Source organism: Bison bison, unplaced genomic scaffold (genome assembly GCF_000754665.1).
Source record: "Bison bison bison isolate TAMUID 2011002044 unplaced genomic scaffold, Bison_UMD1.0 scf7180017864241, whole genome shotgun sequence".
Taxonomy (NCBI): domain Eukaryota; kingdom Metazoa; phylum Chordata; class Mammalia; order Artiodactyla; family Bovidae; genus Bison; species Bison bison.
Genome location: NW_011494813.1, coordinates 750,789 through 767,072, shown reverse-complemented (window position 1 = coordinate 767,072; position 16,284 = coordinate 750,789). Strand labels below are relative to the sequence as shown.

The 16,284-nt window shown below is 37.4% G+C and overlaps 1 protein-coding gene across 1 annotated transcript in view; it reads right to left on the bottom strand.

Annotated features, from left to right (window-relative positions):
• Positions 1-16,284, bottom strand: part of UBE2W (ubiquitin-conjugating enzyme E2W (putative)) — a gene marked incomplete at its 5' end in the record, with an annotated part of 38,539 nt that overhangs the window by 7,162 nt on the left and 15,093 nt on the right. The window contains 2 exons of the mRNA XM_010846977.1: positions 4,476-4,551; positions 8,134-8,289. Coding sequence (XP_010845279.1) covers positions 4,476-4,551; positions 8,134-8,289 — 232 coding nt within the window. The remainder of the gene's footprint in view (positions 1-4,475; positions 4,552-8,133; positions 8,290-16,284) is intronic.

The window sequence follows — 16,284 nt, the reverse complement described above, 5'->3', positions numbered from 1 at the left end:
CTAAACAAAAGATCAACTCAACTTCAGATTTGTTGTTTTTCATTAATAATGAGTCCATTATACATCCTGGAAGCTCCTTCTAAGGTACACAGATGTCACTAATCTGAACCCAAATCTCTCTTGCCTCTTTGATTACACCTGACAAACACCCTGGCCCATGCTGACCCAAGTATGTTGGTCAGCACCACACAGAATGGCTGTGGAGTTTGACACCTGAGGCTTACAATTCTGCGTGGTTTCTAGAAACTAGAATGATAAATGTTTCGGTGAGTTCTTCCAACACCAAGGAAGCCTTTGTTTAGTGTCTGATCTTTTGTTTACCATTGCAGGTCACATCTTGACATTGCTCTGACCTTGCAATCCTTTCAGAATTAAGGTGATGATAAGAAAATAACTAGAGCCCATATTTCCTGGAACTCACATTCTAAAGAGAACACAACCATTACAGATCTTTTGGAACTAAAGCGGCTAAGCAGAAAAATGTAAGCTGAAATTTCCAAAGTTTCAAAACAAAGCTGATGTGGTTGTGCTTAATGAATGAGTATGATTACCTTTTTTGATAAGATTCTTCCAAATTCAACTATAATGCCAAGGTGAACTATTTTTCATATTGTTTGTAACTGTTATCGTGGAATGTAGAAAAGACAATAGAAACTAAACAGCTGAAATGCTTTAGCTATGGAAAGATGAAGGAAGAGTTCAAGGAAGAGTCCCTGTACTCAACTACCTGAATGACAGGGTGGGGGCTCTATCATCTCAAAGTGTAATGAACACTACCCTTCACTGACTTCATATGACAGTCATTCATGGAGGAAAACCATCCACTTAACGGAGAATGCAGGAGACGAATGACCCAGGCATACAAGGTTCAAGCCAAGAGCAGAAAACTATCAACGTAAGAATGGGGGTGCGGAGGAGGGTGAGTGGGGGTGAGTGTTTTCCAGTGTCTGACTCATTGCGACCCCATGGACTGGCAGGCAAGAATACTGGAGTGGGTTGCCATTTTCTCCTCCAGGGAATCTTCCCAACTCGAGTATTGAACCTACGTCTCAAGCGTTTCCTGCACTGGCAGATGGACTTTTTACCACTGGGAAGCCCAAAGAATAAACTGAGGATGTTTTAAACAAGATTATCTGTAAATGAAAAAAAAGTATCTGTATCTGCAACAAGAAACAAGACCAAGAAAGTCATGGTTTAGTTGAATTAGAATCAAGTGCCTTTTTAAAATGGCTAATTCGTATGGGGGCAGGGATACTTTCAATCTGTTTATTGGGAAGATGAATTCCTACACAAACTCTATACTATTTTACATTAAGTAAGAGGTTTAGTTTAAAAAGCCTTTAAAAGAAAAAAATTCTTCGCTAACTTGGAGATGATCCATCTTTAAACAATTAAGACTTTTCTACTTCAGTTATAAAAATAGATTTTTCAAGTAACACATAAAAACTACTAACTATGAAAAACAACATCTATGAAGTATATTTTAAAGAATTATTATATTTCCTGACTTATGTAAGTTTTCTTATTCAAAAGCAGGCAGTAATAAATTCTAGAAGTATTCTTAAGTAAAGGCCTTCTTGTAAGTGCTTTCAACATAACAAGACAACATTAGAGAGCTTCAAAGATGATTATCTTTTTGAAATTTCCCTGTGGAATAGAAAAGAAAATGGAAATATATTATCTAACAATGGGGTGGGACAGAGTGGCAAAGAGGACTATACTTTCAAAATATATGTATTTTCTAAATTCCATCACTCTAAGACAATTTCTTCTCAAGCTTAACAACAAAAACAAAAACTTAAAAGTGGTTTTAAAACACTGTGGGGGGAAAAAAGGAAAAAAAATACTGTGGAAAAGATAATAGGGGAATTTTTCTATTATTAGTGAGGTTGGGTCAGAAATAGAATGACACCTATCTTGCCAACTTTGACATTTTAAAAAATGTTTGATGTAGTTTAGGTTTCTCAACATTCTTGATTGACTTATCTTAATCTCTGATAATTTAAAGAACTTATGAAAGGTAAAGGGGACTGTGACACTCAAGGAATGTTTTTGTTTTTGTTTTGGAAAACGTTTTTTGTAAAGGCACAGAGGGAAGAGACAACTCAGTCCTTAGTCCTAAAAGACAAGAGGATGTGAAAGAAAGAGAAGCTGTTGCTTTCTTAAAAGATTAACTTGCTACCTCAGATATGCAGATGACACCACCCTTATGGCAGAAAGTGAAAGAGGAGAGTGAAAAAGTTGGCTTAAAACTCAACATTCAGAGAACTAAGATCATGGCATCTGGTCCCACCACTTCACAGCAAACAGATGGGGAAACAATGGAAACAGTGACAGACTTCATTTTTGGGGCTCCAAAATCACTATAGATGGTGAGGGCAGTCATGAAATTAAAAGACGCTTGCTCCTTGGAGAAAAAGTTATGACCAACCTAGACAGCATATTAAAAAGCAAAGACTTTATTTTACCAACAAAGGTCTGTCTAGTCAAGGTTATAGTTTTTCCAGTAGTCATGTATGGATGTGAGAGTTGGACTATAAAGAAAGCTGAGCACCGAAGAATTGATGGTTTTGAGCTGTGGTGTTGAAGACTCTTGAGTCCGTTGGACTGCAAGGAGATCCAACCAGTCCATCCTAAAGGAAATCAGTCCTGAATATTCATTGGAAGGACTGATGCTGAAGCTGAAACTCCAATAATTTGGCCATGTGATGTGAAGAACTGACTCATTTGAAAAGACCCTGATGCTGGGAAAGATTGAAGGCAGGAGAAGGGGACAACAGAGGATGAGATGGTTGGATGGCATCACCGACTCAATGGACATGAGTTTGAGTAAACTCCAGGAGTTGGTGATGGACAGGGCGGCCTGGTGTGCTGCAGTCCATGGGGTCTCAAAGAGTCGGACACGACTGAGATGAACTCAACTTGCTATACCACCAGGCTTCCCTGGTGGCTCAGATGGTAAAGAATCTGCCTGCAATGCAGGAAAGCCAGGTTTGATCCCTGGGTCAGAAAGATACCCTGGAGAAAGGAACGGCAACCCACTCCAGCGTTCGTGCCTGGAGAACTCCACGTACAGAGGAGCCTGATAGGCTACAGCCTATGGAGTTGCGAGAGTCAGACTCAACTGAGCGACTACCACTGCTATACCACCAGCGAATAAGCAGTTTTAGTAAGCTCTTTATCCTCCTCCTTCAACACCACACTAATTTTATAAAACTGCCAATAAGTTTCAAAATATTAAAATTTAATTATTTTACCATGTTGAACTTTTTTGCCGATGCTTGTAATTAATTTATTCTTGAGTAGCAATTATAAATGCTCTTTATTTTTACAAAGCTGTTTTCCACATTTTATTTTTTGACTTTACATTGACTGTGATTTGAGGTTTTTCCCCAAGCTTTTATATAAGATTTACATTTTCATATATCTAAATGTTTACTCTGTGACTCCTTTTAAGTTCAGAAGTTCTTTCTTCCTTCCTCCAGAATTCTACTGTATGTAGTTTTTAAAAGGCTTATTAATTCAATCCAAGGAAATATTTTCTATATGAAAAGATAAAATCTTCTTTCCCCAAAATACCAATTTTCTAACAGGATTACTTACTAAATAATTTTTCCCTTCTCATTGGTTTGTGATACATTTATTTATCACATATTCAAAACTTATATACAATAAGGCCTAGAAAAGAGTAATTCTGTTTTGATGTCTGTTCTTACACTATTATCTTTTGGTGTTTGGTAGACTTATCCTCCTTCAATATCTTAATTAAAAAAAAAAAACAAAAACAAACCTGCTTTCTTATCTTTCTTCCAAACCTTAAAAGCACCCATTCTATCATTGAACTGAATTTCTACTGAACTACACATTAAAGCAATAATTTGTAAAGAATATACATTTTTATAATATTTCAAAATAATAATTTTATGGTTTCTTCTTTTCTGTTTTTAATTTCAAACACCTCTTTGAGGAAGCAGTTTAGAAAACGTGCTAGCAACCTTCAATTATTAAGTGACCATCACCCAACAAAAACAGAAATTAAAATATTAAAAATAACGTATTCATAAAGCTACAATCAGTAGAACCTCAGATTTTTTTAGGAATAACTATTAGATTAGGAACAGCTTTCTTTAAGTTAATAGGCCATCTCTAACAACCTGACATTCTACCCGCTAACAACAGTACCACAACTGAGTACACTGGCATCATAACTTCTATCTCCAGTAACAGGTTTCCAAATAGGCTAGTTCTAATTTGATTTATTAAGTACTTCTTTTTTGTAATAAAATAGTAGGGCAGAATATTCAAGCAATTTTAGATTCTACTTGTATGATGGCCATGATTTTATATGCTCCATTAAAAATCTGGTCTAACTTATCCACAACATCCATTATATAATTCCTTCTTTTTCCCAAGCAGATTTATAATCTTTCAAACATAAATACTGAAAAATTATCATTCTAAATAAAACTGCTTACCATGATACCACCATTTTGTTTTCTTTGGATTCTTGTTACATGTTCGAACATAAAAAGAATTATCTGGTGGTCGTCTCTGAAATGAAAAAGTGTAAATAGGTAAGTTACAAAACAGGAAAACATAAGGAGATAGTTTTAATAAAAACCTCTAGGCAAAATTATTATAGAATGTATAAGAAACGATATAAGTGCTGATGTCACAACTGAAAAAAAATATATTCCAGGAAATGTAGCCTCTAAAACACTGAAATTGTTTTTTTTTTTTCAACATAGATATGCATATGTGATTTGGGTTAGCTTCCAGTGGGATTACTCGAGAATGACAATCAACCATAGTGGCAGCATTAGGTTCTAAAGAATTCTAGTTTTATTTATCTTGTCTCCCTAGAAATAAATTAATAATTATTTTTATGAGCTAGTCAAAACAAAAGTCTACCTAACTAGCTTTGTCTGAGAAATTCTAGCAATTTATAAACAAAGGATTATTGCTCTCCTGTAAAAAAAGTATAGTTAAGGAGAAACTAAAGGATTCAGTTTCCAAAATGTATGTAAGAGGAAATGAAGGGAGAGATACATTAGCATTTCTGCTACACGTATGTCCAGGCCAGCACACTCTTAGAAGCATATGGCAGCGCTACAGGGGAGCTACATCAGAAATAGTGATGCCAACAACAGTGAAGATAGGTTGTAAAAGAATTTTCTTGAAAACTATTAGATGTGGATCAAACACAAGAAATATGTGCCTCTCTACAAAGATTTGGAAACATGTGAAATGCGTATTAGAGCCACTGAAGGCAGGTTAGTGGATATGTGACAGGTCCAACTAAATAGCAATGGTGAACAGGACTACCGACGCAGCGGAAAGCAAAACTGACAGTCAGTCTCACTTGATGCTTCCAAAATCCATATACAAAACTATGATCTAACTCTTATGAGATAGCAATCATAGTAATTTAACAGAACAAGTAGAGCATAAGACAGTGAACAGCTATTCCAAGATCATCCTGTTTATACAGTTTAGAGAAAATTCCTGAAAAATTACCATGAAATTAGATGCCTACTTCAAAGAACTGATGGTCTGCTATTGCCTGTCTTGTAAAGTCATAACCTGTGCTCATGTAGAATAAACTGCTACTGCTGTAACAATCTTATAAACTCATTTACCACAACCCAATCTTCAAAAATCAAAAGGGGGAAAATTCATTCTGTTTGCTTATATCAAGAATATAAGCAAATTAGTAAATGACTAGGAGATGTGTTTCTTAAAAAACTAAAGTATACAAAAAATTGGATTAGCTAAATTGTTTTAAGAATGGAATACAAGCTGGAAAGTTTGGACTATCTATATCACAAGATCACTGAGACTAAAGTGTAGGTTACTGAAAGGTCCCTGATCTCAATATCAGAAATGATCTTTAATCTGCAGACATAATGGATTTAAAAGCCTTCAGTCTAGGGAACCATTCTTGACTATGAAAAAGGAAATTGGAACAGAAGAATTATGACTAAAAAATGTCTCTGGTAAAATTAAAATTTGTATTCTGAGAGTTGACTATTAAAGTGAAATTCATATATCCATGTCCAGTACAGAATAAAACTCACCTGTTTTAACAGAACAATTTCCAGTGAATTTTAAAAGACTTTTTTAAAAGTCTGTTTCATGCTAGATTCCTCTCATGCCTGAGCATGCTTCCTCTTCATCTTAGTAACCTGGTACTTAGCACAGTAACAAGGGCACATAGTAGGGTCCTAATAATGTCTGAATTTTATCATTTTTCACAAAACTAATGCTGTCAGAATCTAACTTCCAGATTATCATTTTGGTTGAATAAATTATAATTTATAGTTTATATTATATAATATAGTTTATCAATAATTTAAATGGAATGATTAGTCTTACACTATGCAAGAAACACTAAGAGACAACTAGAAAGTGAGGGGAAAGATGAGGGTTAGAAAAGGATGAAGGAGTTAGAGAACAAAACCATTTTCTAGTTTTTAATAGTAAATCATTGCATTTAAATGTAAACAGATCTAATAATCATAAGGCACATGTAAGAACTATGCACAAACACCACTGGCATTAATCTTAACTTATTAAATCCTATAGTTACTGCCTCATCTTTCTATAGGCATTAAAATTAAGAGAAACCTTTGTAATTGTAAACTGCTCTGTGCCACACCTAAGTATGTGTTGGGGTTGGAGGCTGGGAGAGGAGAAAATATGGAAGCAATAAATGAATAAAACTTGTTTCCAAGCCCTTGGGGTTAACAAAAGCTCAAGTGTAGCCTAAAATGTAGCCAAGAAAAACCAACAACCAAGAGGAAACTGAAGTTAGGTGATACTAACATTAGATGATCGGAGAAGGCAATGGCACCCCACTCCAGTACTCTTGCCTGGAAAATCCCATGGATGGAGGAGCCTGGGTGGGTCGCTGTCTATGGAGTCGCACAGAGTCAGGCACGACTGAAGCAACTTAGCAGCAACATTAGATGAAATGTACCCTCTTTCATCTATTCTAAGATGTACATTTTTTTTCTTATTATTTTACCCATATGGGGATCGTCTTTCAACTAAGGGTATGTGATAGTTTAACTGCAAGAAGTTTCTTTCCTTCTCTTGTGGTACATAAAATTGCATATTAAAGGCTCTCACATTGGAATTAATAAATATATATGCAATTTAACCCATTATTTCCCATTCTTATTTGAACAAAATTTTTTCTTATAAACTGAACACCATGAAACCTCCTATGGAACTCACATTCTAAGAAACTCACTTTGCAAACAAGTGACCTAGAGTGTTTCAAAATCTAGATAAGCTACCATTTAAAAATGAAGTAATCTCTTCAATGTTCTCTAAATAGTTATTTGGTAAAAGTGACAGTTCAAATGGAAAAAAAGCTCTGCTACAATAAATGAATAACCCTACAGCTCCCTGATCTCTAAGATAAATTCATTTCTCCTTTAAACAGAATACAAAACAAAACCCTCCCCTCACCCTCACTATGGAGAAGAGAAGCTTTAAAATGTAGAAATACAAGAATATTGAGACACTAACCATCAAGCAGGAATGACAAAGAGGGCTGGAAACAGAGGATTTAGATACTTTAAAAGGGTATTCTAAATTTAACTCACATGATTTTTCTTTCTGATCTTTTCCCCCTTTCTCCATCAGACAGAATCTGTAGATTAGTAAAGGAGAATAAGAGGAAAAGTCCTGAAAATTCTATTAGTAATTTAGTCTGCCGCCTTCAGTCTAGTCTTTATGATAGGAGAGCTCCGGTTCCTGGAAAATTCCCTAAGGCAGGCTTATAGAGTAGAAACCAGCAGAGAGGCGAGGGGAGCCAGAAGGCTTGTTTCTGGGGCTTCCCACAGTGAAATCTAGAAACCATAATTTCTTATACACTTTTGCCCTGTGCATGCTTACAGAAATAAAACTTAGATTATTTAAGAACATCTGAAGGCATTTCCTATTTAAGAAATATAAAGTCTGATGTCTATTATTAAATTATTTTCCAATCTACTACTAAACATCCTCTGTAACTTCACAGTAAAAAGCATTAAGTACTTTCTTCAAATAAATTTTATATTAAAATAGTTTCTCTAACTGAACTAGAAGAAAAGCTATTACCTGAATAGTTCTGAAAAGTCCTACCTTTTCTTTGCAGCTGGAAAGCATGCTAATAATGCTAAGACAAACTGACTGGACTGAGAGCGCTGGGGACCAGTCTTCTGTTAGAATGGATAAACAGATATGACCATTGCTATAAACATGAGGATGAACAGGAATATTTTCACCAGTAAACATGACCTAAGAAAGAACAAAAACCATTAATTTTATCTGTATTACCAAAAAATAAAATATTCTCCATATAAGTTAATATTTTAAAAACCAAATTGAAAACAAACAAAATCAATGCCAGGAACAAGATAAACAACTGCTTGTATTTTATTCTTATTAATTGAATAAGTAATGGTTTTACTAATATGAATAACCATGTAGTAGGAAAAAAACCTTCAGATTATCTAGTTTATATTTCAGCTATTTTTCACAAATTACTTTTAAATTTTCTAAATTACCAAGCATTTTTAGACTAGTGAAAGACAACTGTATGTACAAGAACGGTTTTTCAAATTCTACTCATTGTTCTCCACATACAGAAATCAAATACACTAAAATTCCAAATCCTAGTGTTCAATTTTAGGACAATATAAATTACATGTACTAGGAACACTCCTCCTACTGACGACAATGCTATTATCTAAGGTGCCATATACATAAAAGGAAATGACTGCTATATATTCTACCTCATCTAAACTCAAACTGCAGTATGATGAACAATTTCAAATTACTACTTATTAAGGAGTAAAGACCTATGTGCTTGGACGAAAAAGCAAAGGTTGAATGAGTCTCCCAATTATTTGCTCTTTTTCTCTGCTTTTTCTTTGACTCAATTCTTCTACCAGTTTTCTCCTTTATCCATCTTCCCTTAGCACTGTTTTGAAAGGCAATAAATCTATTATTTCCTTCCTTAGCCCTAATATTCTGAAGAATATCAATAGTGCTGCTTCTGAAACATATCTGTCTGAGCATCTGAATAGGCAGGAGAGTAAATTCATATATTCCAAGCAATCTGTAAGCACAGGCCAAACTAGATCAAAGTAGAAGTCTCATATTTAACAAAGCTTGGATATGTTAGTTCATAATAAACCACTTTGATATAAAATTAACCATCAATCCTCTAAGTGAATTTTATACTGCAGTATGATGCACCATTTTTACTGTTGCAGCAATTAGCAGTAACTCTTATTTCTTGATCTGCCCCCTCACCCCTTTTAAAAGTTTCTGGCTGTGCCTCGTGTCATTCAGGATCTTGGTTTCCTGACCAGAGATGGAACCCAGGCGCCCTGCAGTGCAAACATGGAGTCCTAACCACTGAACTGCCAGCAAAGTCCCCCATCTGGCTCTTAGGGGGAAAAAAAAATCATCTGGAGATCTGGCTAAAAATACAAATTCAAGAGCCCCACTTTGACAGATTCTGATTCACTAGGTATGATGGTATTTTTATAAAACTCAAGTGGTAAAGAACCTGCCTGCCAATGCAGAAACCATAAGAGACATGGGTTTGATCCCTGGGTTGGGAAGATCCGCTGGAGAAGAGAATGGCTACCCATCCCTGTATTGTTGCCTGCAGAATCCCATGGACACAGGAGCCTGGCAGGCTACAGTCCATGGGATCGCAAAGAGGTGGGACATGACTGAAGTGTCTTAGCACATCAAACATAAACTAGTAGTTCCCAAACCAGACTTAACAGTAAGTGTATCTCAGCCCCACAAATTGCCTCATACTTGAATACAGCAAAATCTTCATAAGGAAAAAACCCTACCTTAAGTGATAAAAAACTGATGAAATATACTGCTCTAGGTATATCCCCCCTTTTTTTCCTTTATAAAGCAGAAGAGAGCCAGTAAAAAAAGTGTAGTCACAATAAGGTATGCTATATTTTAATACAGGATATATTACAGTAAACTACCATAAGTTACGTTTTGCTTTTAAATATCTACCTATAAATCTGATTTTAGTACAATTTTACAAACACTTACATTTAACAAAGCACGCTTTCATATGAGTAGGTGTCTTCTACTATTTTTTTTCTACTGCTAACATATGGGACCCATTTCTTCAGTTGAAGCTAATATAAGATTCCAACAACACAAGCAAGACTCTACACATGGATATCACCAGACGGTCAATACCAAAATCAGACTGATTATATTCTTTGCAGCCAAAGAAGGAGACACTCTATACAGTCAGCAAAAACAAGACTGGGAGCTGACTGCGGCTCAGATCATGACCTCCTTATTGCCAAATTCAGACTTAAATTGAAGAAAGTAGAGAAAACCACTAGACCATTCAAGTATGACCTAAATCAAATCCCTTATGATTATACAGTGGAAGAATAGATTCAAGGGATTAGATCTGATAGACAGAGTGCCTGAAGAACTACGGATGAGGTTCATGACAATGTACAGGAGGCAGTGATCAAGACCATCCCCAAGAAAAAGAAATGCAAAAAGGCAAAATGGTTGTCTGAGGAGGGCTTACAAACAGCTAAGAAAAGAGAAGCAAAAGGCAAAGGAGAAAAGGAAAGATATACCATGTGAATGCAGAATTCCAGAGAATAGCAAGGAGAGATAAGAAAGCCTTCCTCAGTGATCAATGCAAAGAAATAGAGGAAAACAATAGAATGGGAAAGACTAGAGATCTCTTCAAGAAAATTAGAGATACCAAGGGAACATTTCATGCAAAGCTGAGCACAGTAAAGGACAGAAATGGTATGGACCTAATAGAAGCAGAAGATATTAAGAAGAGATGGCAAGAATACACATTAGAACTATTAAAAAAAAAGATCTTCATGACCCAGATAACAATGGTGTGATCAGTCACCTAGAGCAAGACATCCTGGAATGCAAAGTCAAGTGGGCCTTAGGAAGCATCACTACAAACAAAGCTAGTTGGAGGTGATGGAACCCCAGTTAAGCTATTTCAAATCTTAAAAGATGATGCTGTGAAAGTGCTGCACTCAATATGCCAGCAAATCTGGAAAACTCAGCAGTGGCCACAGGACTGGAAAAGGTCAGTTTTCATTCCAATCTCAAGGAAAGGCAATGCCAAAGAGTGCTCAAACTATCACACAATTGCACTCATCTCACACGCTAGTAAAGTAATGCTCAAAATTTCCCAAGTCAGGCTTCAACGTATGTGAACTGTGAACTTCCAGATGTGTAGTCTGGATTTAGAAAAGGTAGAGGAACCAGAGATCAAATTGCCAACATTTCCTGGATCATGGAAAAAGCAACAGAGTTCTAGAAAAACATCTATTTCTGCTTTATTGACTATGCCAAAGTTTGACTGTGTGGATCTCAACAAACTGTGGAAAATTCTGAAAGACATGGGAATACCAGACCACCTGACCTGCCTTTTGAGAAACCTGTATGCAGGTCAAGAAGCAACAGTTAGAACTGGACATGGAACAACAGACTGGTTCCAAATTGGGAAAGGAGTACATCAAGGCTGTATATTGTCACACTGCTTATTTAACTTATATGCAGAGTATATCAAGCAAAATGCCAGGCTGGATGAAGCACAAGCTGGAATCAAGATTGCCAGAAAAATATAAATAACCTCAGATATGCAATGATACTACCTTCATGGCAGAAAGCGAAGAAGCATTAAAGAGCCTCTTGATGAAAGTCACAGAGGAGAGTGAAAAAGTTGGCTTAGAACTCAACATTCAGAAAACAAGAAAAGATCATCGCATCTGGTCCCATCACTTCATGGCAAACAGATGGGGAAACAATGTAAACAGTGACAGACTTCATTTTGGGGGCTCCAAAATCACTGCAGATGGTGAGGGCAGCCGTGAAATTAAAAGACGCTTGTTCCTTGGAAGGAAAGTTATGACCAACCTAGACAGCATTAAAAAGTAGAGACATTACTTTGCCAAAAAGGTTCGTCTAGTCAAAGCTGTGGTGTTTCCAGTAGTCATGGATGGATGTGAGAGTTGGACTGTGAAGAAAGCTCAGCACTGAAGAATTGATGGTTTTGAACTGTGGTGTTGGAGAAGACTCTTGAGAGTCCCCTGGACTGCAAGGAGCTCCAACCAGTCCATCCTAAAGGAGATCAGTCCTGGGTGTTCATTGGAAGGACTGATATTGAAGCTGAAACTCCAATATTTTGGCCACGTGATGCAAAGAACTGACTCATTTGAAAAGATCCTGATGCTGGGAAAGATCAAAGGTGTGAGGAGAAGGGGATGAGAGAGGATAAGATGGCTGGATCACTGATGTGATGGACATGAATTTGGGTAGGCTCTGGGGGTTGGTGATGGACAGGGAGGCCTGGCGTGCTGCAGTCCATGGGGTCGCATACAGTCAGACACAACTGAGTGACTGAACTGAACTGAATATAAGACAGGAAGAGGAATTATTTCTCAAAGGAATGACTTTATACACTGCATTTTTTTTTGTCCTTTAAATTCTGGACATTCACCCTCCATTTCCATGAAGTTGCTGCTGCTAAGTCGCTTCAGTCATGTCCAACTCTGTGCGACCCCCCACATGGCAGCCTACCAGGCTCCTCTGTCCTTGGGATTCTCCAGGCAAGAATACTGGAGTGGGTTGCCATTTCCTCCTCCAATGCATGAAAGGGAAAAGTCAAAGTGAAGTCGCTCAGTCGTGTCCAACTCCTAGCGACCCCATGGACTGCAGCCTACCAGGCTCCTCTGTCCATGGGAGTTTCCAGGCAAGAGTACTGGAGTGGGTTGCCATTGCCTTCTCCAATTTCCATGAAGAAAGCTAAAGTAAACCTGATAATTAAAAGGAAAAGTCTTAAAACAAGAGATTGTCCTGCCCAATTGCAGAAGACCCCCTGAGAGACTTGGGTACAGCTGTGTTTGAAGGACCATTTAACTCAATTATATCTATCAGTAACAATGTGCTCAGTGTCTCAGTCATGTCTGACTCTTTATAACCCTATGGACAGTACCCCACAAGGCTCCTCTGTCCATGGGATTGTCCTGGCAAAATACTGGAGTGGCTTGCCATTTTCTCCTCCAGGGGATCTTCCTGGCCCAGAGATCAAAGCCAAGTCTCCTGAGCAGAATGAAATAAATTAGATCTCAATAAAGATAATGCTATGAAACTGCTGCACTCAATATGCCAACAAATTTGGAAAACTCAGCAGTGGCCACAGGACTGGAAAAGGTCAGGTTGCATTCCAATCTCAAGGAAAGGCAATGCCAAAGATTGCTCAAACTACCGCACAATTGCACTCATCTCACGCTAGTAAAGTGATGCTTAAAATTCTCCAAGCCAGGCTTCAGCAATACGTGAACCGTGAACTTCCTGATGTTCAAGCTGGTTTTAGAAAAGGCAGAGAAAACAGAGATCAAATTGCCAACATCCGCTGGATCATGGAAAAAGCAAGAGAGTTCCAGAAAAACATCTATTTCGGCTTTATTGACTATGCCAAAGCCTTTGACTGCGTGGATCACAATAAACTGTGGAAAATTCTGAAAGACATAGGAATACCAGACCACCTGACTTGCCTCTTGAGAAATCTGTATGCAGATCAGGAAGCAACAGTTAGAATTGGACACGGAACAACAGACTGGTTCCAAATAGGAAAAGGAGTACGTCAAGGCTGTATATTGTCACCCTGCTTATTTAACTTCTATGCAGAGTACATCATGAGAAACGCTGGGCTGGAGGAAGCACAAGCTGGAATCAAGACTGCCAGGAGAAATATCAATAACCTCAGATATGCAGATGACACCACCCTTATGGCAGAAAGTGAAGAGGAACTAAAGAGCCTCTTGATGAAAGTCACAGAGAAGAGTGAAAAAGTTGGCTTAAAACTCAACATTCAGAAAACTAAGATCATCGCATCTGGTCCCATCACTTTATGGCAGACAGCTGGGGAAACAGTGAAAACAGTGGCTGACTTTATTTTTGGGGGCTCCAAAATCACCACAGATGGTGACTGCAGCCATAAAATAAAACGATGCTTACTCCTTGGAAGGAAAGTTATGACCAACCTAGACAGCATATTAAAAAGCAGAGACATTACTTTGCCAAAAAAGGTCCGTCTAGTCAAGGCTATGGTTATTCCAGTGGTCATGTACGGATATGAGAATTGGACTCTAAACAAAGCTTTGCGCCAAAGACTTGATGGTTTTGAACTGTGGTGTTGGAGAAGACTCTTGAGAGTCCCTTGGACTGCAAGGAGATCCAACCAGTCCATCCTAAAGGAGATCAGTCCTGGGTGTTCATTGGAAGGACTGATGTCGAAGCTGAAAGTCCAGTACTTTGGCCACCTGATGCAAAGAGCTGACTCATTTGAAAAGACCCTGGTGCTGGGAAAGATTGAGGGCAGGAGGAGAAGGGGACGACAGAGGATGGGATGGTTGGATGGCATCACTGACTCAATGGACATGGGTTTAGGTGAACTCTGGGAGTTGGTGATGGACAGGGAGGCCCGGTGTGCTGCAGTTCATGAGGTCGCAAAGAGTCGGACATGACTGAGTGACTGAACTGAACTGAATGCTTAAAAAAAAAAAAAAAGAAAACGAAAAACACGGGATTTTAAACCTGCTGCATTGAAGATCAGACGAGATCAGGGTGGTATGGCCGGAGACTAAACATGCTGCTTTCAGGACAAATGCAGCCAGTCTAAAACTTCCAACAACCCGAAACACGCGAAGTGACGTGTTGCACACGGCACACACGGTACAGGTAACCCCTAGGAGTTTGTCTAAAGAGAGAAAGGCTGAGTTTCCACGCCAGAGGAGAATTCCTGAGATAGAAGAGAAAACATTTTCAACAGTTTATTCACGTAGAAGTCTGGTAAGCTGTCTGAACAGACAGTTTTGATGTAAACTTTGCTGTTCTGGTTCTTTGCACAGGACACAAGCGTAACCACAGGTGAAATTTTTCAAGGCCACACTCTTAACTGTCCTTGTTTATTTAATATGCAGTACAAGCCTGAGGAGGAAATGGACATTTCAAGCTTTTTTAATGCAGCTAAACAGGTTCTGAAAACTTAAGAGTCTTTAAACTTTTCAGAGTTGAAAACCTATTTTTGGGGGGCCAAGGGAGTTGCAAATAGCTGATAAACTATCTAACACAGATGTGACAAGAAAATTGAATACAATGAATTTGAAACCAAAGGGAATAAAGGGTTTTGCTAATTTGTTTTTTTAAACAATTTTTTTCAGATTCAAAGTAGTCATTCAGATTAAACAACTGCACATATTCCCCATTACGTAAATCAAACTGAATAAAATGGAATTACAGACTTTCAAGAACAAGCTGTTTAATGGAAAAAAATTTAGAAAAGGATCTTAGATCTAATGTATGTGAACCACATCTGAAATTCTGAGTCTGCATAAGAAGCAGCTCTCAAGTGTCTCTAAATTTCCAAATACCCAACTATCTGTGTGGCTCAAATTCAAAAGCAGATGAGAGCTGAGAAAGAACTATGCTTTTGGAGGTAAGAACGCATTTCCCACATACAACCTAAAATTTTAAGCAAATCAACCTCTGGGTAACCTTTGGGTACTAAATGTATTATTTGTTCATAAAACTAATAAGATCTAAACTGAATGCTACCGAAAGTGATAATATAAAGGGTGGATATTAGCTAACTGTTTCTAATATGAAATTCATGTTACTTGTTATACCTGAGGACTTTAAACATCAAGCTCAATACTCACTGACCTCACAGTACTAAGATCTTACACAACACAGGCATACTAATGTGTTCAGACTAATGCTCCACAAGTGATTAGAAAGTCAGACACTGAATATGGTATGTCAAGATAGGTCAAAATACAATATACATAGAATGAGCAATACAAAACAGGCTATAATTATAAAAGCCAATCTACAACATGGACACCAAGGTTTCTATAGGGACAATAAGAGGGAATGTGTTCTCTGATTAAAATTGCAAGTAGATGAGAATACTTACAGGGCAACTATAAAAACTGAACATACAAGTAGACAGTTTCATAAACTAAAATAATCTAATTATGAATAATATATATGACATAGATAGTCTAGCATATATGATAAATATTTGACAAAAGTGGTTGGGGACAAGAATTTTAAAATAGTTTTCAATTCAATTCTCCCCTTTTTAGTCATCTCATATGGATCAGTGGAATGAATATTAATAGTTTTCACAAAGCAGTGTAAGAATCAGACCACAAAAAGATGAAGACACTATTTGCTACAATGTTT